Source organism: Amblyraja radiata, chromosome 15 (genome assembly GCF_010909765.2).
Source record: "Amblyraja radiata isolate CabotCenter1 chromosome 15, sAmbRad1.1.pri, whole genome shotgun sequence".
NCBI classification, from domain to species: Eukaryota; Metazoa; Chordata; class Chondrichthyes; order Rajiformes; family Rajidae; genus Amblyraja; species Amblyraja radiata.
Genome location: NC_045970.1, coordinates 23,261,138 through 23,288,485, shown reverse-complemented (window position 1 = coordinate 23,288,485; position 27,348 = coordinate 23,261,138). Strand labels below are relative to the sequence as shown.

General features: G+C 37.6%; 1 protein-coding gene across 5 annotated transcripts in view; it reads left to right on the top strand.

Annotated features, from left to right (window-relative positions):
• The window catches only part of plekha1 (pleckstrin homology domain containing A1), a 73,147-nt gene extending 46,568 nt beyond the window's left edge, over positions 1–26,579 (top strand). Inside the window, exons 7-13 of one of the 5 annotated variants that reach the window (XM_033033783.1) lie at positions 1,355–1,492; positions 6,437–6,505; positions 9,836–9,900; positions 12,671–12,734; positions 14,665–14,754; positions 19,533–19,573; positions 24,424–26,579. In XM_033033783.1, coding sequence (XP_032889674.1) covers positions 1,355–1,492; positions 6,437–6,505; positions 9,836–9,900; positions 12,671–12,734; positions 14,665–14,754; positions 19,533–19,573; positions 24,424–24,643 — 687 coding nt within the window. In that variant the 3' untranslated portion in view covers positions 24,644–26,579. Of the gene's footprint in view, positions 1–1,354; positions 1,493–6,436; positions 6,506–9,835; positions 9,901–12,670; positions 12,735–14,664; positions 14,755–19,532; positions 19,604–24,348 lie in introns of all 5 variants that reach the window. The other 4 variants (XM_033033782.1, XM_033033785.1, XM_033033781.1 and 1 more) reach the window with 4 other exon arrangements.
• The last annotated feature ends 769 nt before the right edge of the window (positions 26,580–27,348 follow it).

Below are 27,348 nucleotides of genomic sequence, written 5' to 3'. Positions count from 1 at the left end.
GCCACATTATTCACAGACTTTTTAGTGACCATTGTGTTCTACCATTTTATTTTGAATCCTTGTTGTCCTGTTGATTAGTATAATCCAACAGTCTGGTTATTACACATTCAGAATTAATCAATCAAGAATGCTAAAACTGTATACAACTGCCACTATCTCCTATGCAACAATTTAGCTCGATTTAAAATTATTTGCCTGATTTATCTTGCAATATGCAATAACTGTGGGAAGTTTGTGGACTGTAGCACTAAAGGTAATGCCCTGGTTCATTTGCTCTGCTAGTTTATTTTCCACTTTTAAACACTCAAAAGTAAAGTCTAGGATTTAATTTAAACAAAAAATATCCATGTTTGGTTAGAAGTATGTTTGTCATAAATCACCTCAACTGCCATAATCTCCTAGTATGCTTTTGAATTGCTACTTCTCCTGAAAATAGTCATGATATTTGGCATTTTAAAAATAAGCAAGCTGTCTCCAACGTGATAGTTAGGAACACCACGTTTATTAATTATTACATGTTTAAAATGTTGTTGTCTGTTAGATTTTCTATTAATACTCATTTTGTATTTAAAAAATAATTGAGAAAAAACTGCTGCAAAATAGAGCAGGAAGGTGCACTGAGATCAACGTTATTTAGTATAACTTGGAGAAGATATTTGTTTACAAAGGCATGCTTGTAATTCAGCTTAGAGGTTCAGAAATTGCTGTTCCAGATATTTTGTAGTCAAAAAGATTGCTGAAAATAGTTTATGGAAATGGTTGAGTAACACAAGTTTCCTCTGATTAGCTCATGTATGAGCTGAACTTACTAGATAATGTGAGAGCTTGTTCAATCATAGAAATACAGGATCAAGAGTAGACAATTTAGCCCCTAGAGCCCTCAGATCAAGGCCATTCTGCCTCAAGTTTGTGCATCCCGCCTTTGCTCTATGTATTTTAATATATTTAAACAAAATTCTATGAATCTCACATTTTTAAATTTCAGGACTGAACATAGTAGATTTCGGAAGATGTGACAATTGGGATCTCTTTGCAGATGGTGGAAATGTCAGAAATTATATGTTGGGTGTGGAGGCTGTTGGGGTAATAGGTAAGGTCCAGGGGCACACTCACCCATCCTCTGTGTCACACAGCTCTGCTCTTGATTTCCCCCCTCCCCTCAGATGGAACAAGGATAGAGTTCCAGATCCGAAATGTCACCTATCCCGGTCCTCCAGAGATGCTGCCTGACCTATTGAGTTATTCCAGCAGTAAATTTATCAGTAGTTTAAAAATGTCTAATTTCTGTTCAATAATATGTAAGTTATCTGAGTTTAGATACCATTTGACTTTGATAATCTAATTTATTTGACAGGAGGGAATGGAATTTTTGGAAGGAATTGACAAAAGTAATTTGAAACATTCCCACAGTCAGCTTACATATTTTATTGGCAAATCTACATCTGATCAAGCTGTCATTAAAAATGGTTACTGTGTTAAACAAGGAGCAGTGGTGAGTAATCGGAGCATGTAAAAATATTAACTGCAGTTATATTTGGTTATCTAAACTTTACATGCATGTTTATGTGTAACTATGTATTTATCTTTAATGTTGAGATAACCTTCCAAAAAAAGATTGTTTAAAAAAAATGTAATGAGAAGGCTAAATAACATATTCCTGCTTTTTCTTGTCACTTGCCCAATAGAGATTCTGATTACTTCTCTGTACCTTGCTCTACATCCATTTTGGCTACTAATACATCTGTTGCATTGGTTTTTTTGCAGCAGATGACCAAGATTTTAATCGTTGCGTCCTGGATTTAAGGCTTTGTGTGAATCAATAGCATCTCCATTTTATGTAATTTGTTTCCAAAGAATTTAATTGCCCTAAAAAATGTTTATGCATTTCAACAATGGATGAATTTCCTCCTGCTCTCAATACCAAACAAAATAGAGGAAAGCCTACATTTGCACTGTAGTGCAAGCAATATTCCTCCATACCGTTTGATAAAGACCCTAAAGGTCCTATTCTGATACAGTCCTTCAGTTCTTTCTCCTGGATTTTACTTTTGTTTTGGAACTTTTACATATCTTATTTGGCAATGCAATTACCAATAATGCAAGTAACTCAAAAGTTTTACGTGGGCTAAAAAACATTTTTAAAAAAAGAGATGTTTAGGGTTACCAAACATTTGATTAAAAATGTGTCTCTCAGTTGATTTGAGTGAAGAATCAGTCTTACTAGCTGAAGGCAAAATTGTTACTTGGGAAATAACAAAAGGTGCTGATGCGCAAGAGGCCAGAGTGGAAGGATTGTGAAGAGGTTGAATGGTAGGTTGAGGAACTGGGTAGATTACAATTTTGGAGAGTAACTAGTCCTTGAAATATTTAAGTACAGAATGAAAATGTTTATATCAGATGTATTGTGGGGCAATATATAATAATAGGTTAATGGTAACATTGGTGAATGTTGACTGGAACTTCAAACAAGCTATGACCAATAGCATTTTTGATGAGCTCAATTGTGAGAAATATGAAGAACAGGAAAATGTTCAGGAGGTAATTGAAACTGTCAACAATATAATGACATTTTGAGCAAGAATAATATTTGAAGTGGGGACAAAGGATAAATTGTTTAAGAAATGGTTTTCTGGATCAATATGTTCAGGCAGTAATAATAGTTTAAAATTTAAATGTGGAGTAATCAATTTTGGATGATCTGGTGCAAAGTGGTGTTTGGAAACATCGGTAACAAGATGCTATTTTATTTTTTTAAACTAAGTTTTAGTTCAATCTTGTATCAGACCTTAAATTTGAATAAAGCATGCCACAAAGATACAAAATAAGAAATGGCTATAGTAGATCGATAAAATACTTTACCATGTATGACTGTACTGACAGAGGTGAACATTAAAAAATTCAATGTATAAATAACAAAAGAGATCTAAAGCACAAAAACACAATGATAATAAAAGGCTAGCACTTGAAATTAAACATGGTATCTGATCTAAGGAAAAGGCTTAAAATTTTGCCCAGAAGAGCAATAAACTTGAGAAATGTTAAAATGTCAAATACAAGCAAAGAAGAATAAAGAAATTAATGAGCAAAAGGGAGAATACGAGTGGAATCTGGTGAGAAATGGAGACGGTTTCAAACCTATGCAAGAATGAAAAGATTTGCTGGAGTTGATGAGTATTTTGTAGACTCGGACAAGAGATGCTATATTGTGAAATAAGACGGTGGCAGAAAAATTAAATAAAATTATGACCATCTAGCGGAAGCTGCAGTAAACCTACCTTTCTGTAAAAAGTGCTTCATGGATGTTTCAGTTTGGAGTCATGCATTTAACAAAGGGAGATGGTTGTGTTCTCTGGATGTCAGTCAACCGAGTCCCAACAGGTAAATATATGAATTCCTTGGAGCAGTATCCTAAGTCCAGTGATCTTCTGTTGCTCCATTGCTAACCATCTTTCCATCATAAACTCAGATATAACAATGATCCCGAATAAATGAATGAGAGAGTAGTTGCACAATATAGTGGAAGGGAGAAATAAAGTAGAACATAACTAGGAAGAGGCAGAAAATATAAGCAAAATTATGGAACAGAAAATTAATTGGATTAGTAAAAATAGAAGTAAACAGCCAAGTGTTGGCATGGGCATTGTTGCTGCAAGGCCTGTTTCTGTACGCTGTTTAAATGATCTGCTTCAGATGCAAATATCCCAAAGACAGCAAATGAGCTAGTTTCAAATCATGCCTGTATGATAATGTTTTAAAGGATGGTACTGCAGACGTGGTTGAGCTGTTGGTTGATGAATTTTAAAACTTAATTCTGGGGAGAGTGCCAGTGGAGTAGAAAACTGCAAAAATGGCTCCCTTGTTCAAAAAGGGAAGAAGACAAAGAAGTGGGAAACTATTGGGCAGTTATCATAACATTTGTTATTGGCAAGATGTTGGAATCTATAAATCAAGGATGGTATAGCTAGTCCTTTAAAAATGTTTTAATTTAATGAAAACAAGTCAACATGGTCTTATGAATGGAAAGTTATTGACAAAATTTCTGGATGCAGTTTTTGGAGGATTTAACAAGTAGTCAATAGAAAGGAACTTGTTGATGCAGTGAGTTTAAATTTCCAAAAGGCATTTAATAGGATACTACATAATAAGCTGGCATGCAAAGATAAGAGCTCATGGTCTGACAAATGTATTGACAAGGATACATGACTGGTTATCACCAGGAAGTTTGAATTGGAATAAATGGGTATTTTTCAGGTCAGAGCAATCTACCGAATTGACTACCCTATTCTTGGACCTCCAATTATTTAAAATCTATATAAATGACTTGCAGGGGGGAGTATTTATGTTTGGTGATATTTATGATATTTATGTCTGGTGATGATAGGAAGGTAACTGGGATTGCATACTGTAATGAAGATAATTGTACTGTGCTGCCGGCTGTAGGTAATGGGTGGAGCTTAATGTTGGAAAGTGTGATGGATGTTCAGTGGGAGGAATTGAAAGAGACTGAGGAGAGACTGCAAATGAATGGAGTACAGGGAGATTAAGATGTTTTCGTGCATAAAATATTTTTTAAAAAAACAAATCGAGCAAGTACTTAAAGGCAAAACTCACATTGACTGTTGTAATAGTCATTAGAGCTTATACAAAAATCGTTAGAAATGTACAGATTGTTGCTGCACCTGGAGTACCTTGTATTCTATTGGGCCCTTTATTAAGAAAGGAATTACGTGTAGGAGGTGTTGAGCAGGAGACTTTCTAGGCTAATTCCTGGAATGAGAGAGCCCGTAATGGCCACCTCGCCAGCAGTTTGGCTTGTCCCTTCACTGTTTTTATTATTTTAAGCATGTCTTGAATGTTTGTCTTAAAGTGTTTTGGTATTTTTTATGAGGTGGGTGGGGGGGAACGGGGTAAACTTTTTCCAGTCACTTACCTCGACGGAGATGTGATTTTTCTCCGTGTCACATCTCCGTCCCCTCCTGCGGCCTACAAAGTGGAGTGGTGCAGGCTTTCCTGGAGACCAGCCTGAAGCTTCAAGCCGCTGGTGTGGCACGGGCTTAATATCGAGGAGTCTGGGATCTTTTGCTGAGGATCGCCAGTGTTGGAGCTCCGACCGCAGGGCCCGTGGACTTTAACGCCATGAAGCGGCGATCTCCGGTAAGAAGCGGCCGACTTGCGAGCTCCATGCCACGGAGTGCTCCGATCCGTCCCGACGCCGGAGTTTCGATCATCCCGACGAGAGGGCTTGAACAGCAGACTGTCGGCAACGGCAAGTGTAGAGGGTTCAAGGCCCCGACCACGGATGAACAAAGGAGGAAGATGACTGAACTTTATTGCCTTCCATCACAGTGAGAAATGTTGATTCCACTGTGGTGGATGTTTATGTTAAACTTTATTTTATATGCTGTGTGTATTTTTTATTTTTTATTTAGCATGGCTGTATGGTAACTCAAATTTCATGGTTCCTTAATTGGTACATGTGACAATTAAATTGAATCTTGAGATTAAAAAAATGTTGATTATATCTCCTGGTTAGAAGACTGATGGGTAATCTTATTGAGATATACAAGATCTTAGGGAGACATGACAGGTAACTTGTTGAGAGGTTTCCATTAGTGGACCAGTCTCAGACGTCAGGATATAGTTTCACGGTAATGGACCAGTCTTTTAAAGCTGAGGTGTACAGTAATTGTGCCATACAGATGATGGTGAATCTCTGGAGTTGTGGCGTCCAGACCACTGGAGGTGTTTAATGAAGTAGATTTTTTTTGAATGATTGGGAAATTGAGGGCAATGTGTAACTGAAATGGAAGAGAAATTGGGAGTGCATCACATCAGCCATCGTCTTATTGAATGGTAGGGCATGCATGTGGTCAACACCATGTGGTGCTAGTGGTTCTGCATTATTCATTTCCTTTGCATGGATAGTATTTGGTCCTGGCTGGTAATGTTGGCGATTTATTACCATTTTCTCAAGGTCATTTAAGATTGGTCTTTAAATACTGGTCTGGTGCCAAGGACCTGTAAAACTTGACTAATGACATTCCTTATATTAAAAGTATGAATTACCTATATCTGTTTTTGGAATATACTTTAATAGAACCATTAAATGGATGATTGGATATTATTGCTTTTGCTTTTGCTTCTCTGAAACAGAATACACCATGGATAATTTGGGAGATTGGAGGACAATTATGAGAATTGAGGAAATAGAGAACAGTTTAAAGAAATTTATGATTTATTAGCGACTTGGCTTAGTACATATAATGTAAGGATTTTTTCAGGCAGACAGCATATTGGCATCCGCAACCTAATGCATCTGATATGAATATAAATGGAAGTCTTAAGTCAAATGTTAGGTAGAATTCTAGAAATGGCTATATATTTTTGAACTGGCATTTAGTTGCTTTATTTTTAACTACTGTCTCTATCATTACAGATGAAAAACTGGAAAAGAAGATATTTCATACTAGATGAAAATTCCATAAGTTATTACAAATCTGATCTGGTATGCCACTTATCTTTTAATAGTTTGCATTTTTATGATCCCCCAAGTTCAATAATAACTGGTGTGTTCATGTAGTTGCGCAAATATTCAAAAGCAGAACTACTTGTTTGGACTAATCTTCATTAATAGGGTGGCTTAAAATAGTGCAACAGTAAACATGCTGGTAGTGGGTAGATAAATATGCGGGAACCAAGTAAACTTAAAGCAGGGTTTGCTTGTTTAGTTTAATGAAATTCTAAAATGAAGATATTGTGGTGAGCAGTTTGTCACGGTAAGTAACACCAATTTTAAATAGTAGTGGTTATCTTCCAAGGAAAAGAGAACCTGTATAAATAGGCTAATCAAATAGAGGAGAGAGATATATCCAACATAAATAACACATTGGCATCAGTAAACAAATTGATTAAATAATTGCAAAAGGTTTGTCCTAAGCTTGGTGCCCCGTTAAATATTATTTAATTCAATAAATATGAGCAGTCTTTTAAGATGAAATGATATATAATTACAACTCAGGATTGCTTCAGAGGAGGTAGTCTATCGACAAACGTCTATTACAAACACACTGATTCCCACAACTACAGTGCCCTCCATAACATTTGGGACAAAGACCCATCATTTATTTATTTGCCTCTACTCGACAAGTTGAGATTTGTAATAGAAAGAAATCACATGTGGTTAAAGTGCGCATTGTCAGATTTTAATAAAGGCCATTTTTATACATTTTGGTTTCACCATATAGAAATTACAGCAGTGTTTATACATAACCCCCCATTTCAGGGCACCATAATGTTTGGGACACAGCAATGTCATGTAAATGAAAGTAGTCATGTTTAGTATTTTGTTGCAAATCCTTTGCATGCAATGACTGCTTGAAGTCTGCGATTCATGGACATCGTCAGTTGCTGGGTGTCTTCTCTGGTGATGCTCTGCCAGGCCTGTATTGCAGCCATCTTTAGCTTATGCTTGTTTTGAGGGCCTGTCCCCTTCAGTTTTCTCTTAAGCATATAAAAGGCATGCTCAATTGGGTTCAGATCGGGTGATTGATTTGGCCACTCAAGAATTGACCATATTTTAGCTTTGAAAAACTCCTTTGTTGCTTTAGCAGTATTTTTGGGATCTTTGTCTTGCTGTAGAATGAACCGCCGACCAATGAGTTTTGAGGCATTTGTTTGAACTGGAGCAGATAGGATGTGTCTATACACTTCAGAATTTATTATGCTACTACCATAAGCAGTTGTATCATAAATGAAGATAAGTGAGCCAGTTCCTTCAACAGCCATACATGCCCATGCCATAACACCCCCACCACCGTATTTCACAAATGAAGTGGTATGCTGGGGATCTTGGGCAGTTCCTTCTCTCCTCCATACTTTGCATTTGCCATCACTCTGATACATTAATCTTCGTCTCAACTGTCCACAAGTCCTTTTTTCAGAACTGTGGTTGCTCTTTTAAGCACATCTTGGCAAACTGTAACCTGGCCATCCTACTTTTGCGGCTAACCAGTGGTTTGCAGTGTAGCCTCTGTATTTCTGTTCATGAAGTATTCTGCGGACAATGGTCATTGACAAATCCACACCTGACATCTGAAGAGTGTTTTTGATATATGGATATAGATATAGAGATCGATATATAGATAGATAGATAGATAGATATGTATAGATATAGATAGATACATATAGATAGATAGAGAGAGAGAGAGACAGAGAGAGATTACATTTGTGTGGTTATAATGTGACCAAGCTAAATTGGTTTATGTATATGTGTTACATTGTATATTATGCTGGTTTATGATTGCAATATGAATTGTAGACAATTGCTTAATTTATTTGGGTAACTTGGATAAGATTCCCATGACCCCTATTATCAGGAAATTGAGATGTTATTTTTACTCTTTTCAAAGCAGTATTTATGGTGAGATTGGCCTAATAGTTTCATTCTGACCATGTCCAGACCCATCTTTATTCCCCTTCATTACTTGCATTGTAGCTTTTGGTCGCTTGTTGTCATTAAGATGGCTGCTAAATTTTACGATATTACAACATTAACGTCACTGCATAGTCCAGTTGGCTGTAAAGCACCTTGGGACTTGCTGAGGACATGAACTGCATGTGTTCTTTTTAAAAATGATGATATTTGTAGAAATGTAAAAGGTGGCTTTTTGCAGCAGCAGTTTTCTGATGCACAGAATTTTGGATTAATGCTTAACTTTCACCTTCAGTTTTCATCATGAAGCTTGACTGTTTAATTTCAGTGTGGAAGATGGACATGAAATACTTGTATAGCTGTTATTGCCACTGAGAGTCTGGCACAACGCTGCTGAGACTTGTTAAGTTATGAGAAGGTATCATTCCATTTCCCCATTATACAAGCACCGTCAAACTGCTAACTGATTAGATCAGCCAGTTGAAACCTGTCGAGCTTGTTATGAAATTCACATGATCAGAGAAAAATCATTCTATTAGAATATTTTGTTGTTAATCAATTAAATCAAAAGTACATTTATGATTAACTTGATGAATATTTAAAAGATGAAATGGAAGTTTGATTTAAATTCTCCTTGACTAATGTTGATAGCAATCAGTATGTGGAACTAGTTTAAGGTAGTAGGAATTTATGCCAAGTCTCAATGGCACTCATTCAAGGCAATTAAAAAGAATTATGATAAACTTTTTTCGTGAACTTCTCAAATTTTCGCTTTCAAAGTGTTTATTTGTGACTTTTTCAGTAATGATTCTGAAAGTGATAGTTGAACAAGCCTGATTTATCATTATTTCTTGTTTGCTGGTATGTTGCTCCTTGCCTTCTTGCAACCTTAGCGGCATATTACCGTAACTCATAAGGTGTATCATAAAGACTCTGCGAATGTACACTACCCATATACGTGTGCAAGAAGTGATGAAGCTAACCCTCTTTGTTTCTTTTAAATTAGAACTGTTGTGGACTTTTTAAATATCCATGTAGATTTTTTTATTACTATGTTAAGCTGTCCCTGAGTTACTAGCATATGGTTTTCAAACTGATACACCATATAGAATGCACGTATAAGTGGAATAGTTTTGTTGTAAAAGTTTTTTTCCCCCAAGAGCTGCATAAGATTGCTAATCTAATTCTTTTTAACAATTTAAGATTCAAAACACCAGTTTTTGAGAGCTTAATGCAAACTCGTTGGTTTATATTTTGAATTGGAGATTTTATGTACAGTTCTTGTTAAAAAACTATTAAATCTGAAAATTATAGTTTACATCCATAAAATGAAAATCATTTTCATACTTTTAATGTATCAGGTTTGTTTTCCATTTTAATGCAATACTTATTTTTATCTTGTAGGACAAGGAACCACTTCGTTGTATACCACTTAAAGAAGTTAATAAGGTTCAAGAATGCAAACAAAGGTCAATATTCTAATTTAGACCGTAAAGAACTGATGTTTCGCATGCTTAAGTGATCAATAAATTGTAGCATAACTGCTGCTAAACCTTTAAATTTCAAGTTGTCTATGCGTTTCCATTCTGCTGAGCTTACTGCTGGCAGCTTATCAGAAATTTGGAGCTAATATTGAGGTTTAAGATCGTTATGGATAAAGACAGGGCTGGCTGGCCCACGTGTTAAAATTCAAAATTAGGGGAAGGTCAACTTTGAAGGTATTATACAGGAATTCGCCCTGGTTGATTGGAGCAGGTTGTTTGATGGAAAAGGAATGTCTGGAAAGTGGGATGACAGGAGAAATTCAGGCTCTCATCAAGAATAACAAGGTAGGTGGAATCGAGGGTGGCACGGTGGCGCAGGGCCGGAGACCCGGGTTAGATCCCGACCACGGGTGCTGTCGGTACAGAGTGTGTATGTTCTCCCCGTGACCGTGTGGTTTTCTCCGAGAACTTTGGTTTCCTCCCACACTCCAAAAATGTACAGGTATGTAGGCTTGGCTTGGTGTATGTGTAAATTGTCCCAAGTAGTAGGATAGTGTTAATGTGCGGGGATCGCTGGTCGGTGCGGACTCGGTGGTCCGTAGAGCTTGTTTCCGCGGGGAAAAAACTTGACATGAATCCCTGGAGGACTTTTGGGTACGGAGGAGCATGCTAAAAAAGGAAAGCAGGAGGGCAAAAAGGGGACAGAAGATAGCTCTGGCAGCTAATGTTCAGGATAATCAGAGATTTTATGTTCATTAAAGGGGAAAAGGGTAACCAAAGAGAGAATGGGTCTCCACAGGAATCAAAACGGTCACCTTTGTGTGGAGTCACAGGAGATGGGCAAGGTCCTTAATGAGTGTTTCTCCTGTTTTACCCGTGGAGAAAGACATGAGGACTTTGGAACTTGAGGTAGTCAATGGAAGTGTCTTGAGGAGAGTTATTATTACAGTCGAGGAGGTGCTAAATGTCTTAACATATATGAAGGTTGACAGATCTCCTGGGCTTAAATCAGATATATGCGAGGAGACTGGGAAACGAGAGAGGAAATTGCATGTGCCCTAGCTGAGATTTATGTCGTCATTAAATATGGTGAGGTGCCGGAAGACTAGAGGGTGACATATGTTTTGCTCTGAAGGGCTGCGGGGAAAAGTCATCAGGCCAGTGAGCCTAGCATGTGTGGTCGGAAAGTTGCTAGAGAGTATTCTGAGGGGCAAGATAAACATTAATTTGGATGGACAAGGGCTGAAGAGGGATGGGCAACATGGTTTTGTGTTCGTGGGAGATCATGTCTCACACATCTGATCGAATTTTTTGGATGTGACCAAAAAGGTTGAGGGCAGGGCAATAGACACTTTATACGGATTTCAGCAAGGCATTTAACAAAGTTCTGCATTGTAGGATCACATGGGGTTGCCAACTGGATGGAAAATTGGCTTCATGGAAGGAAGCAGAGGGTTGTGGTGGAAGGTTGTTTTTCGAACTGGAGGCCTGTGACCAGTGGAGTGTCTCAGGGTTCAGTGCTAGGTCCATTGCTGTTTGTCATCCATATCAATGATTTGGATGAGACCATACATTGCATGGTTAGCGAGTTTGCAAATGACACAAAAGTGGGTGGAATTGTAGATAGTGAAAATGGTTGTAAAAAATTGCAGCAGGATCTTGATTGGTTATGTTGTTGGGCTGAGGAATGGTTGATGGAATTTAATACCGAGAAGTACGAGATGTTGCATTTTTGGAAGTCTAACCAGGGCAGAACCAACACAGTGAACGGTAGGATTCTGGGGAGTGTTGTAGAGCAGAGGGGTCTAGGAGTACAGGTACCTTGTTTGTTGAAAGTGGCGTCATAGATAGATAAGGTGGTCAAAAAGGCTTTTGGCACATTCGCCTTCATTAGTCAGAACATTGAGTGTAGAAGTTGGGATGTCATGTTGCAGTTGTATAAAACGTTAGTTAGGTTGCATTTAGAGTATGTTCAGTTTTGGGCACCATGTTATAAGAAAGTTGTTGTCAAGCTGGAAAGGGTGCAGAGAAGATTTACGAAGATGTTGCCAGGACTTGAAGGTCTGAGCCATAGGAAGAGGTTGAGCAGGCTTGGACTCTATTCCTTGGAGCGCAGGAGGATGAGGAGTGATCTTCGAGGTATATAAAACCATGAGGGAAATAGAACGGGTAGACACACAGATTCTCTTGCTCAGAGTAAGGGAATTGAGAACCACAGGATAAGAATTATATTGAACATCCAGTAGCTGCTTACACCAGCTGATCCATGAAAATAGTTGTTCTTCTGATTTTACAATACCTCAAAGTCATTAACCATTTAGTCCCCCTTTAAACCAGTTCAAAAGTTGGAACATTATTTTGTTTTGATTTATCAAAACTGCTGAAATATTTAAAAAGTAATGTTTTATGAATTCTCAGTCTAAATATTAAACTGAGAATTAAGGTGAGGGGGGTTAAGATTTAATTGGAACCTGAGGGGTAATTTTTTCCACACAAAGAGTGGTGGGTGTATGGAACGAGCTGTGGCAGAGGTAGTCGAGGCAGGTACTATTGTGACGGTTAAGAAACATTTAGACAGGCACATGGATAGGATGGTTTTGGAGGGGTATAGGCCAAACAGGCAGATGGGACTTGTGTAGATAGGGCATGCTGGTCGGCGTGGGCAAGTTGAGCTGAAGGGCCTGTGATTCTATGAATACAATTGCAAAACATCAATCAAAGTAAAATTATTAATGTCAGTATTTTTCTATTGCAGAGAAATTTTGTTACGTGACAACTTATTTGAGATGGTAACTAATTTTAGAACATTTTATGTTCAGGTAAGTATGTTAATTGCACTAAGTTGAAGAAACTTTTTATGTGAACAAATACTTGCAAGAAAACTGAATTTAATTGAAGATGACATTCGTACAGAATGAACTCAAGATCTAATCTCGTATATAATTGACAGTTTTTATTTCCAAGGAGGCAAACAATTAAGTGTAAATTTTAGATGTTTAATGTTAAACGTTTGTGCAATATTCCTAAGTATCTTGTTGTGAGAATTGTATATACACCTTAGTAAGGCTTTTAAAATATCCGTCAACAACATCACCCAAAGTATGGATGGGGGGGAGGGGTGGTTGCCAGCCCGCAAGGGAACTAGCATGAAATTCCATTTAGTACTTGTGCCACAACTTGGAGCTTTTTCTTTTTGATAAGGTAAGCAGGCTTTAAAAAAAAAACTTTACAGTGTGTAGTTGAAGGCAAGCATTTATTGCAAATACCTCATGTCCAACACTTTTTTATCATAAAACTCTTTTTCATATTTGGAGGGAACTAACAGATGACATTTCGGGTCAGAGCCATGCCTCAAACTGATTTACGTTGGGTAGAAAAATCTGGAAAAGAGGTGGGGCAAACCTTGTAGGTAGATGCAGGTAAGCAGGGTGATTGGCTGATGCGTGGAATAGGCAACAAAGACTAAAGGTGAAAAAGAGGCAAAGGGGATGTCGGATGTCAAAAAAAGGAGTGAAATGTAGAGTGGGATGGATATGGATGGAAGATGAGAAAAGAGAAATATGGGACGGCGATGAGATGTGAATGTAATGGAGAAGGGGAAATGAGCAGGGTAACTTTGTAGTGGTAGAAATGTGCTTAATTTTTATTTGACTTTGGAGAATCCAATGTTCACACCATTGGGTTGCAAGCGGAATATGAGGTGCTGCTTGCTTTTGACTTCACTCTGACAATGGAGAAAGCCAAGGACAGAGTATGGGAAGGACCTAAAATTATTAGCAGCCAGGAGCTCCAGCAGGCCTTGGCGGACACACGCAAACTGAAGGATCTGCACCTCGTATTGCACGTCTGTTTTTCTCCACAAATCATATTCCAGCTCCCCACTTCTCTTTAATCCCCATCCCTCTTCCCCATCACCAATCCAGTGCTTTACACTGGCATCCAACTATTACATGTCAGCTCTTGGCCCATCCACCTTTCCCCCACTCTTTCAGGTCTCTGAAGGCTCGCACCGGTAGACTAAAAAATAGTTTCTACCCATGTGCGATAAAAGAGCTTAATTCCAACAGAGAACACTGGGGAAGCAAAATGTAATTCCAAGAAATGCAACATTCTTTTTAAATTATTTTTAAATACTTATTTATTATTTTTACTAATAAGTGTACATATGTGTCAATGGTTGTCGTGTTTGTATTTTTTAACTGGAGATGCAATGGAATTTCGTTGCACAGTATTTTGCAATGACAATAAACGTATTCATTCATTCATTCATTCATTCATTCATTCATTCATTCATTCATATATTGTTCATCTCCCCTCTACTCGTTCGTCCTGAAAATTCTACTATCCATATCCCTTCACAGATCCCTTCACATGGCCTGCTCTATTCCACCAGCAGATTTGTTTTTCTGCTCAATACTTTTAAAAGCCTGTTGTAAAAGGATTTTTAAAAAAAACCCTGTGCAAAAAATGATCAAATGGTCCATTGACATTGTAATTCCAGAAAGCCGATCTAGGGTTCTGTTGCAAATTACTTTGCTGATTTCAATTGTATCGAGTTTGTATCTATCAGCAATTGGAAAATAGCCGTATAATAAGAACTTCATTTAATCTAGATAACTATTCATGAATGCTATTGAACTTGCACAGTGGAAAATATAGCCTCTAATTAGAAAGTGAAAACTAACTATTGTATTATTGTAAGATGTTGAATGCTACTATAATGAGTACCTTGTGCAAATATTGTTCCAGGCTGACAGCCCTGAAGACATGCACAACTGGATCAAGGCAATATCAGGCGCCATAGTAGCACAACGAGGTCCTGGAAGATCAGCAGCTTCTGTATGTATATCCATTAATTTCTTCTGGAAATGTTTGAAACCACTGGGGCAAACTTTATTTTGCAATCTTGAATAATTTAATCTTCTTTTCATTTTCTCTTCCTACCCCTACCTTGCTTTGTTTCTGTCCCTTTCTTTGCTGTTTCATTCATTTGAGAAAATTAATAACCTGGGGAGCCAACAATTAACCATTTAGTTATGTTTTATTATTTTGTGTAACTTATTGACCTTACCCATCTTTGATTCATAAATAACAATCTACAGACACTTGTTTAATCAATACAATTAAAAGTTTGAGGGTTATTAGAGATGGTGTTTGCTATTAAAGTTGCCATTTGTGTACAAAAAGGAATCCAAGATTTAGAGGGTTGGCTGGAATAACTCGTGTCAAAACAGACGTTACGTTTGGCTACAATTTTTACAGTGCCCTCCATAATGTTTGGGACAAAGACCCATCATTTATTTATTTGCCTCTGTACTTCACAATTTGAGATTTGTAATAGAAAAAATTGCATGTGGTTAAAGTGCACATTGCCAGATTTTAATAAAGGCCATTTTTATACATTTTGGTTTCACCATATAAAAATTACAGCTGTGTCTATACATAGTCCCCCATTTCAGGGCACCATAATGTTTGGGACACAAGACTTCACAGGTGTTTGGAATTGCTCAGGTGTGTTTAATTGCCTCCTTCATGCAGGGATAAGAGAGCTGTCAGCGCCTCGGGGGCCCAATTGGGAACAATTTTGGTGAGCCCCAGGTTCCCAGCCAAGGTCTGTAGAATTATAGGAATACAAATAAAGTCTATTATAGACTTTATATCTCTATGGTAGAATGGAAAGTAATCAAAATGTGTGCTTAAAAAGTGCCTGCGAGTTAATGGACCAAACAGATCTAAGCTACATTTTAATATAAAATTGCATACATGTTACAAGTAACAAACAAAATGTGTAGATCACCTCTGAAAAGTACATAGTTACAATACCTCTTGTTTTAGTGATTGTTAAATGAAAAAAATATATAATTAACTAGATCCTGGAAAACCAATAACTATTGGCGAAAAACCAGTCCAGGCATTAAATTTTGGGCTTCAGCCCCATCCTACCCTTTGGGCTTCTACCCCATCCTAACTTAGTTGTGTGTGTGTGTGTGTGTGTGTTAGTTGTCTGTGCGTGATGTGTATGTGTTGGTTGTCTATGTGTTATGTGTGTGTTTGTGTGTGTGTGGGAGGGAAGGAAGGAGAGGAGGGAGGGAGGGAAGTAGAGAAAGAAGGGAGGGATGGAAGGAGAGAAAGAAGAGAGGGAGGGAAGGGGAGAAGGGAAAAGAGAAAGGAAGGTGAGAAAGAAGGGAGGAAAGGAGAGAAGGGAAAAAAGAGAGAGGAAGAAGGGAGGGATAGAAGGGGAGGAGAGAAGGGAGAGGGCCGGCGGCTGGAGCGGATGCCGGGGTCCATCGGACAGGTGTGAGCTGAGGTTGAGGTTTGTAAACGTTGCTCCAACCCCCGGCCCGGCCCTCCCCGTCTTCCCGTGGAGAGAGAGGGGTGGAGCCGGGGCTATGTGCGTGAAGCACACAGACTGGAGGGGCGGGAGCGCTGCCCCGGGACCGTGAGAGACCGACCCACCTCCCCTTCTCCCCCATCTTCATTCACCCTCACACCCCCCTCCCTGACTACCCCTTACTCCCCCCTCCACCCCTCTACTCAATTCAATTCAATTTCAATTTTAAAACTTTATTTGCATGATAAAAAATACATTGTTATATTGCCAAAGTATAAAACATGACATACATATTTAAGATGCATAAGTATAAATACAAGTATACAGTGCATGGATAGATATGTCCCTGTACATAAACTTGCAATCGGCCTATAGCCCTTTATTGATTGCTACACGTTTTTGCAGCTGTAAGCAATACAACACAATAGCAAGTTTAGCAATTCAATATTAATTTCTTAGTGTCAGTTAATGTCAATTAGTGTGTGCGTACATATGTGCATGTTGGTCATTCACCGTCTCTCAGGTTGTGGCATGCTGTTACGTATTGTACCAAGATGTGCCGTATTTCCTTCGACAAGGATTATTCTTAGTTTTGATGTATCATCTAGTTCTTTAAAATCAGGGGTTGCCACACTGAGTTTGTCAAAGTATGCTTTCCTTGTTTTGTCAAATTTTTTGCATTTTAGGAGGAAGTGCACCCCTGTTTCAACCTCATCTGTCAAACAGTGGCCGCATATTCTGTTTTCTCTTGGTTGCCAGAATCTCTTCTGTCTTCCTTTTTCAACTGCCAAATAGTGGTCACTTAATCTGTATTTGGTGAGGGTCTGTCTCTGCTTTATGTCTCTAACAGTTGAGAGATAGTCTGCCAATTTATAATCTCTTTTTAGGGCACGGTAACATTCTAATTTGCTTTGGATTTTGGTTTCTTTATCCCAATGTTCCAAATACGTTTCTTTACATTGTTTGATAATTTGGTTCACTCTAACTGGTGATTGGGGATCAATATTGATCTGACGCTGGTTAGGATTTAACTGGATAGGTTTTAACTGGATAGGGGTAGTTAGTCTCAGTACCAACTGACACAGGGAACTATTTTCTGGGCTCCCCTCTTGTGTTTGAAGGGCTTTAAACTGGAGGGTATCTGGGGGGCTAGATTTAAGATGATTCCAAAAATGTAGTGCTCTTTTCTGGATATTTATTATCAGTGGGTATCTGCCTAATTCCGACCTACATGCGTTTGTTGGTGTTTTCCTTTGGATACGGAGGATGTTCCGACAAAATGCAGTGCCTCCGTTGTATGTTTTTCCCATTTACTATAACTATGGTGACTGAGCGGACCCCATACTTCACTATCATAAAGCGCAATAGGCTGGATTACACTGTCAAATATTTTAAGCCAGATTTTAATTGGAATTTGGATGTTGTAGAATCTTCTTTTTATTGCATACAGAGCTCTTCGAGCTTTCTCTTTTAGTGCATTCACTGCCATATTGAAGTTCCCTGATGCTGAAACAGTTAGACCAAGGTATGTATAGCTCATAGTGTGTTTGATAACAATACCATTGAGAGTAAATTTGTATTTATCTTCCTGACATTTGGGTCTTTTCTGAAAAATCATGATGTTGGTTTTCTTTAGATTTACTGCCAGGGCCCAATTTTGGCAATACTCATCAATTAGGTCCAACTGTTGCTGCAGTCCCTGTTCTGTGGGGGACAGCAGAACCAAGTCATCCGCATAAAACAGGGACTTTACCTCTCCGTTCAGAAGACAGATGTGCTCTGGTCCAACTTTACTGCCAAATCGTTGATATATCCATTAAACAGTGTCGGGCTCAGATTGCAGCCTTGCCGGACGCCTCTTCTCTGGACTCTCTCTCCACCCCTCTCCCCCCTCCACCCGGGGTAGATCTACCTGAGCTGAGAGTAGATTACTCTGGCGCGGGGCCCAATTGGGAGCAATCGGTCCAATCTATTTAAGGCTGGCCCTGATCCCAAACATACTGCTTAAGCAACAAAGGAATTTTTCAAAGCTAAAAAATGGTAAATTCTTGAGTGGCCAAGTCAATCACCCGATCTGAATGCAATTGACCATGCCTTTTATATGCTGAAGAGAAAACTGAAAGGGACTAGCCCCCAAAACAAGCATAAGCTAAAGATGGCTGCAATACAGGCCTGGCAGAGCATCACCAGAGAAGACACCCGGCAACTGGTGATGTCCATGAATCGCAGACTTCAAACTGTCATTGCATGCAAAGGATATGCAACAAAATACTAAACGTGACTACTCTCATTTACATGACACTGGTGTGTCCCAAACATTATGGTGCCCTGAAATGGGACTATATGTAAACACTGCTGTAATTTCTATATGGTGAAACCAAAATGTATAAAAATGGCCTTTATTAAAATCTGACAATGTGCACTTTAACCACATGTGATTTTTTTTCTATTAAAAATCTCAACTTGTCGAGTACAGAGGCAAATAAATAAATGATGGATATTTGTCCCAAACATTATGGAGGGCACTGTAAATGGTCCACTAAAGTGTTTTCTACGTATGTGGTGTACTGAAACAAGTAGGAAAGAACTGCAGATGCTGGTTTTAGTCGAAGGTAGACACAAAATCCTGGAGTAAGTCAGCAGGTCAGACAGCATCTCTGGAGAGAAGGAATGGGTGACGTTTCGGGTCGAGACCCTTTATCAGACTGAAGAAGGGTCTCGACCCGAAACGTCACCCATTCCTTCTCTCTAAAGATGCTGCCTGTCCTGCTGACTTACTCCAGGATTTTGTGTCTACCTTCGAGTACTGAAGCACTCTGCTGTAAGTGATGGTGCGGGTGTTTTATCTCTAGCATGTGTTGTGCAATTTAAATGGGTCTTCAGTTGTCAATCTGTACCATTTTAACATTGAATGCCAAGCTTTCAAAGTTCAGGTTGCTTCTGCAAGTTTATATTCTTTAGACAACTTATGCTGTAAGTGAATTTCATAATTCCTTCTGTTAATCATATATCTCAAGGTAGCTTTCTTGGTTTTACTTTCCCGCAAAGATCACACAGTCATATTGCTCTGTAACTATTTTCCAATTCCAACAGAAATTGTGTTTAAAAAATGTACAAAAATGTCAATCCCAATTAAGCTTGTGAATTTGGAAACGTAATGAATTTGGTTGGCTGAACATGCAATTTACCTTAACATGCAAGTATATGACTGTGTTTTCTGTTATTTCTCTTCTGTCTTTATGACTGTAGGGTACTCTAATTTGAGCTTTGCACTGTGTTCTTCCAGATGCGGCAAGCCAGACGGCTGTCGAATCCTTGTATACAGAGGTATACATCAAGAACTGGTGAATGCGGCATGTATGTGAGCTCTCATGTAAAGAGAAAAGCTTATTTAAGGAGGATTAGAGTCTAGTAACTTCTGATTATTCCAGAAGTATTTTCTTCTTCTGGTTGGCTAAAAATAATAGACATTAAACTATTCATTCATTGATTTTTTTTTTTCAACCAAAATTGAAACTAATACTTTTATCCCTTCCTGAAATAAACAGCTTGTATAATTTTAACATTATCTGCTACAAATTGATATACTTTTGATGTTGATTTGAAATCCATGTAATTCATGATGATCCTTCTCTAACAAGTGCCACAAGTAGAACAAGGAATATGCTAACACCTATTTAAATAGAAGATGAGGCATAGTTTCTGAGACTAGCATTAAAAAATATATTGACGACAGATTGTCATGGGGTGGATGGGTTTCACTCCATTGTTTAACCAAGGCTCTAGAGAGACATATATAGAAAATAATTTCATCCAACAAAGAAGGAAAAAAATTATCATATGGAAATATGGCTTGGATTTTGGAGCTCATTACCTTCATATATTGGTCACAGAGAACAAAATTTATACAATGAGAAATGAATTAAAAAAATAAGTTAAACTTTAATCATCTATAAATATTGGCAGCTGTGGGGAAAAACTACCATTAATGCTATGGTACAAATGTTTCCTTAACATTTTATATTTACTCCTCCATGGCCTTATTGCCTTTTTGAGAAATTTGCATGAGAGTTCATATTTCCTCATTTTTATTTATGGCACAGATAACTTCTATCACTGCAAAACCAACACCAAGTATTAATGCTTATTAACAATTCTTGCAACAGATTGATCACTGCTCTTGAATACAGTCTGCAATCATGTCTTTGCATGCAAAATGTGTTCTGGAATGTATGACACCATGTTAGTAGAACGGCATTGCACGAGTATATTTTTAGTGTGTGTATGTGTGTGAAAGAATCTTTATGCCATAAATATCATGATTATTACTTAATTTCAAAGGTAGAATTGCTGAATTTGTTTTCTATACTCCATCAATGATTTTGTGTTACTAGAACTTGATATTCTTTTGAATTACTCAGCATGTTTATTGAGCAGATTCATTTAACGGGTGGGGTGGGGGGGGGGGGGGATTTGAGATGTGCCTTTTTTTATGTTTTCAACCATCCAGTCTAGCATTCTTGTAATGTGTTCCCTGCAAGGTAGTCAGGCATTATATTAACAATTTGTATTTAATAACAGATTTGAGAAAACAAATTATGCACATTCTAAAGACTTGCAGGTTTCACTAATTCTTTGCAGTCATCATTTTGTTCGTAGGTGTGCAGAGAGTAGTTTTGAATATGGATATGCAGAGCTGCCAAGTCGTACGTATTTTCAGTATTTTGTATGGAAATGCGATAAGAATAGTGATGCGCGATTTTGTGTTGTTAAATACATATTTTAAATACGGAGTTCAGTTCAGACTGAAGAAGATCTCGACCAGAAACGTCACCCATTCTTCTCTCCAGAGTCGCTGCATGCCCTGCTCCAGGTTTAAACAAAGCGCTGTCAGTTTAACGCGTGGGAATTTAAACAAAGCGCTGTAGGTTCTAAATATAGCGCTACCGGCTGGAGTGCTATGGGCTTTAAACATAGCGCTATGGGCTTTACACACAGCGCTGTGGCCACAGAGGTATGGGTCACAGACTGTTCAGGAAAATTCTCGTATAACATTTAGTCTTTGGAATTCTCTTTCTCAGTGGAAGTTGAGCCTTTGATTATTTGTCAGGCAGTGGTAGAATTCTGGATACGCCTAGTGGTGAAATTGCAGTTACTTTGGGATTGGCCTTGATTTTACAGAACGGTGGGTGGGCTCAAGGGGGAGAGAGGGAGAGGTGGAGAGAGGGAGAGGGAGGGAGAGAGGCAGAAGAAGGGAGCGGGAGGGAGGGAATAAGGGAGGGAGGGAGAAAAAAAGGGAGGAGAGCGGGAGGGTGGGGGGAGAGAGGAAGGAGGGAGAGAGGAAGCGAGGGAGGCTTACAAAATGGCTTCTACATCATCATCTGGTGCTAAAAGCAGGAAGCAACCGTTCAAACAGCAGTATACAAAGAGATGGCCATGAATGCACTGTCAAGTAAGGTGCATAGATGACATGTCAATTGGTAGCAAAGTTATGCATTCTTGTACTCTTACATGACTGCACATAAAAACATTTTTTCAGCAAAATGGCACCGTGTAAAAATACTGATTTCCTCAGCAAAATACTGATTTTCAGTTACTGGAATACTGAAATGCTCAAACAAAACTTGGCAGATCTGGATGTGTATTTTAAACCTTGTATCTGAACAAATATAGTTTTTGATCCCAAAATACTGATACATGCACTTGTCTTAAATAGTAAAATTTGAGCAATATGCCTAGTTTTAACATAATACAAGTTTTTCACGCAAGATATTTTAAATAATTGAGATTCTGTTTGATTTTAAAATCACTGTAAAACAATAAATTGGCCCTACCTATTTTTTCTGTACCTTAGCTTAGAGTTCCAAACTGGTGGCCAAATTATATTTTAATTTATCGTGAGCAAGATAAATATCTCCGCCACTACTTATTGCTTTTCTTTGCTCTATCTGGTGAACTTGTTAATTGTAAAATGACAAGGTGAATTGATGTTGCCCAATGCGCAATTTTGTAGTGCGATTTGTGTACATTACTGATCCTCATTGAATTTAATTTATTTTATCATTCAATTTAATTTCCTCTGAAACTTGTCAAATTGTCTGGCAAGTTACTATTTAAATAACATTGTCTTATTGGTACATATTAATATTTATATCAGAGTTATTTCTAATTATTTCATGCTATTATCAATGTGTATAGTGTCTTTAGGGCTGTCAGCTCCTGCATTGCACTTTGCATGAGTAAAGAAAAAACATGCATTCATTGCTTGCTGTAAACGCTCATGTGAATATGAATTAACTGCAGTTCTGCTATAACAATTTTCCATGGCAATTGATGAGAAAGAGAACACTATTTGTACTATGAGAGTCAGATTGGTTATGTCGTAATGTCGACCACTGAAGTTATTTTTGAAATTTGCAAGCAAAAAAAAGAGATCTTTTTTTAAAGAGGGGTGGTGGAGGGGAACAGATCTCTTTCAATGTTGCCTCCCTCCAGTAATCAGATACCAGTCTCTTCAGAACAAAACTGCTGCTTTCATCACAGGAGGGCATTGAAATGGACAAGCAATCACTTGTATATTGACATTTGTACATTGATTCTTTATTAAACAATGTAACATATCAATTTTAGTACTTTTTGCATGCAGAAACAAAAATAAAGTTCTAGCTGTAAAAAGACCTTTATTTTATAAGTCCTGCAGGTATAAAAGAGTTTGTTATTGGGAGTCAGGTATTCTCTAGCTTCTAAACCCTCTTTTGCCCATTGACACAATTGTTTTTGTAATGTGATTTTTCACAATGCGAAGTTTCTTACGAATACAGTGATTGTGTTACAGCAGAACTGGTTGCACTGGTATTTCATCTGTACCTGTCAAGATGGTGATATGAAAAGTTGCATTGAAATGCTAATTCAAACAGAAGAGACAATTGAATTTGTGTGAAATGTTTAGATATTTGATTCCAGATTTCTATTCTGAATTTTCATTGTAAAACTTCAGTGGTGTTTACATTCTTGAAACCATTTATTTTAAAAATAGGTATATCTCATAATTTATTTGAAAAATTGTTGATTTTTATACTTCAAAATCTGAAGCAGAAGTGGTTGGTGAACTATACTTCAGTTGCACAATTTCAGTGAATTAACAGTAAATTTGGAAATTGCACTCTATTCAAAATTGAAGTTTATTCTGCAATATTTTTACAAGATATTTATGGAATGTATTTACTCATTATCAATTATATTGTACCTGAACCCAAATTGAGTCTCATTTCGATGCTCATGGCATCTAGTGCTTATATTTACCAATTGGATCTAAAGTCATTTGTTTCAGCATGGTTCTATGCTATGCCTGCCAAAAATGTAGTATTCTCTTACTTTTTTTTTTTTTTTACTGGTGCAATTCTATTTAATTTTGATTTATTAAGTTGTAGAAAATTCAGAGGAGGCAGACAGTCAGCCGATTTATTGTGCATGTACAGGTTGGCAATAAAACCAGGCCCATAGTCCTGAAGGCTACAACATTGCACGTATACATACTATTGAAATGAGTTGAGCGTCTCTGCCCTCCTTACCCATTTTCAGGTAGCACGTTATAGACCTCTCCCACCCTCTGGGTAATAAACCTTGTCTCCCCTCCCCCACACAATTTTGTAGGTTATCCTGTGAAAGGGAGTGCCTGCACAAGGAATGAGTTAAAACAGCCTTTTTTGATATGTGTAATTCTCCAAGAGAAACGATTCGGTCAAAAATTTGGATGTAATGGTGCGGGGAAGGTGGTAATCTGTTAAACTAAACAATTTGTCATAGTACTTTGACAGGTTAGATGAAAGATGTGGATTGCATGGCATGTTGCTTAAAGAGGCATCGTATTTCAGATTTTTGAATCCTGATTTTTTTTTTAAACAATTATAAATAACATTTGAGAATTCTCTTGGGTTTTTAAAGATACAAATTTGTATAACAAATGGTGTATTTTCTCAATTGAGTATTGGTGCTAGTCCTCTTTCACTACCTAACATGCTGTGCTTCTCCTTTGGTAGCATATGCTTATTAACATCATTGCTGATGCTTTGCTCTGTGGTTTTTCTGCTTTTGTTTTGCAGAGAGTAAAATCTGACTCTGAAATACTGACATACCACTAATAGCCTTGTGTGTCTGATCAACAATCCTCTTTGCAGGAGCCTTGCGACCTTTCCGCAGCAGAATCCAGCGCAGTCTCATCTTCCTCAAAAGCAGCAGAAGTCTATAATCCCCAAGCTCTCATCACCTGTAGCCCTGCCGACCAAAATCTCCAACATAACCAGGAGAAGCGAGGATTTCACAAAGCTTCTGCCATGGCTCAGTCAGGGCAGATCAAGAACCAGACTGTCTCTACCAGAAAACCAGCTGCCAAAATGACGAAGGATGATTCAGTCCCTCAAGGTAAAAATGGTGTACAGGAAAACTATCCTGTTCCTGTGGATCTGGATGATGCCAGTCTTCCTGTCAGTGACATCTGAAAATGGAAGTTACAAGTCTGAGATCTCTGAACTAATGAGGCAGACAAAGAGTTCATGCTCTTATTCAAATCTTTGCCGCTGGATATACGTCTAATCTATGTAGTGAAGTGCACCTGCTAAGATCTCTCTAACAGATTCCATGTTCTAATATTATGGATAAATTTAGATCAATTGGTGTTCCATTATCTGCCTACTTTGTTTGTGCCTGAAGAACATTTTTGTGTACTGCCTTGGTCCCAAAGATACTAAATGTCACCTTGTCACTAAACGTACAGAGCACTCTTTTATATATTTGGGTCAGTAAGAATTTTCATTGTGAGAAAACTTGAACCTGATTCTTCAACCTTGGCTGGTCTGTGTATGATCTTTAACTTGGGGCCTACATGTTTTTAATGCACCAAACCCCTTTTAGCTTAAAGTGCCTGACTACATTCTGGAACCAAGTTTTCAAATATATCAATATATGATCTAATTGCACAATGTTTTTCTTCCTTAAATTAACTTTTTGTTTTACTGGAGGAAATGTAATTTGATTGGATGAGTTTAAATTGTGTGAATATTGCTCAAATTTTATAGGTTGCCTGTGCAATACTTATTTCACTAATTGTGAACTGCAAAAGTTACTGGAAGTTCTGATAATGTCATTGTAATGTGAGCAGTGCTGCATGTTTTTTTTTTTAAAGTATGTTTTACACAGGATCAAAGTTATGCAGATGACTTTTCAGTACTGTGTACACCACATGCTTTTCACCTTAAGATCTTATGGAGGAGTAGAGTGTGATTGCTTTGGACACGATATTAACTGGTCAATATTCTGAAATGGAACTCGAATATCTGTAAAGACTTGAAGAAACACAGATCTGAGCATTAATAGTGATTTGGCATTGTTTAGATTGAGCTCAAGGATATTTTTATGATGAACATATGGTGGTCATTTGAGTTATGGTACATCTGTTACATCCTATTTAATTAATATGCACGGAAATAGTTTTTGCCCTTTTCCACCTAGCATTATTGCAGTTTTTAATCATAGGATATATTTAACATATGTTCCCTGGAGAATTTGGGATAAAATATTTATTTTGCACATCCTTTATAGGAGTTGTCATTAATATTCATTATTTTGTATGGTAAGTTAACTTTGTTTCTCCTGGAGCTGTTTTCTATTACATATGTTCCTTCACAGTTTGTGCCAAATGTGTGTAGCTATCTGGATAGGAAGGACTTTATGCTGCTGCATACTGTGTGGATAGCACAGCTTATTTATTTTCAAGATTCTGCAGCACCTTGTAATTTACAGTAGTGTTCGCATCCAATCTGTGATCTCAATTCTGGAAATAATATTGAGGTTTCAGTGCTGCAAGATGATTTAAAAAAAAATATTTTGCTCTTTGCTGCTGTCACATTCTGCTGCTCATCTGAAAATGGTAAGCAAGAAGAGTCCTGGAGGCAAAGGTTGAGCTATCAACATTGTATTGCAGCTATTCACTAGGAATTATTTGGAAAATACTAGCCCCCTGTGGTAAAGCTAACTCATTGCAATTTTTTTTAATGCCTTTCCTGGAGGGTGCTTCTCATGTTTAAATTTTTTTTCACTTAAAGCATTTGTTGGACTAAATTCCACAATCTTGCTTCAATTAATTGATTGCTTTGTATTGGTGGATTTTGATCACTTTAATGCTACAATTGACGCCATTACTGTAATTTTCAAAGTTAATAGATTTACATTGTTTTTTAAGAAAGAACTGCAAATTGAAGGTAGACAAGAACGCTGGAGAAACTCAGCGGGTGAGGCAGCATCTATGGAGCGAAGGAGTACGTGATGTTTGGGGTCAAGAGGGGTCTCAAAACGTCACGTATTCCTTCGCTCCATAGATGCTGCCTCACCTGCTGAGTTTCTCCAGCATTTTTGTTTACCGTACATTGTTTTTTAGTAGTGTTATTAATTTTGGAGGACCTTTAGGATGTTAGGATTTTATAAATACAGACTAGTTAAATTGTTTTAATAATTGTCATGTCATGAGACTTGAAAATACTGTCATGATTCATCTCATACAGTAGTTTGATATATAAATATATCCTGTGATTTTTGCATGTTAGAGTTTTGTAGTTTGCTTGCTTTAAATTTATATTTGGAATAAAATACATTAATGCAGGGCTTTGATTTTAAGTATCAACCAGACAGCGTCGCTGTGCCTTCAAGTGCTACACGTTTTGTCACTGGTTGTCTGTATTGTAAATTAAATTGTTGATTTGCTAATAACTGTTATTGTTGAACAGGGTCATTAAAACATGTAACATAGTACAAATTTCAAAGATGGCTACTTCTTGAACTGAGAGGAAAATGCTCCTGACATTACCTTTTGAACACACTAAAGCTTCTGTTTCCACTGTGACATTGAAAATTGAATTTTTACCACCAAAAAAGAACTGGATATAAAGGATGAAAATGATTCTTTACTTGATTAGTTTTCTTTCCCACAAGTGGAAATATATTGTATATGATTAACTACAGTTATTCTTAAAAGATGCCTGTGGGGAAAAGTTACCTTTAGAACCTGTAAAAAAAATTTGTTAAGTTCAATATTTTTATTTTTATAATTG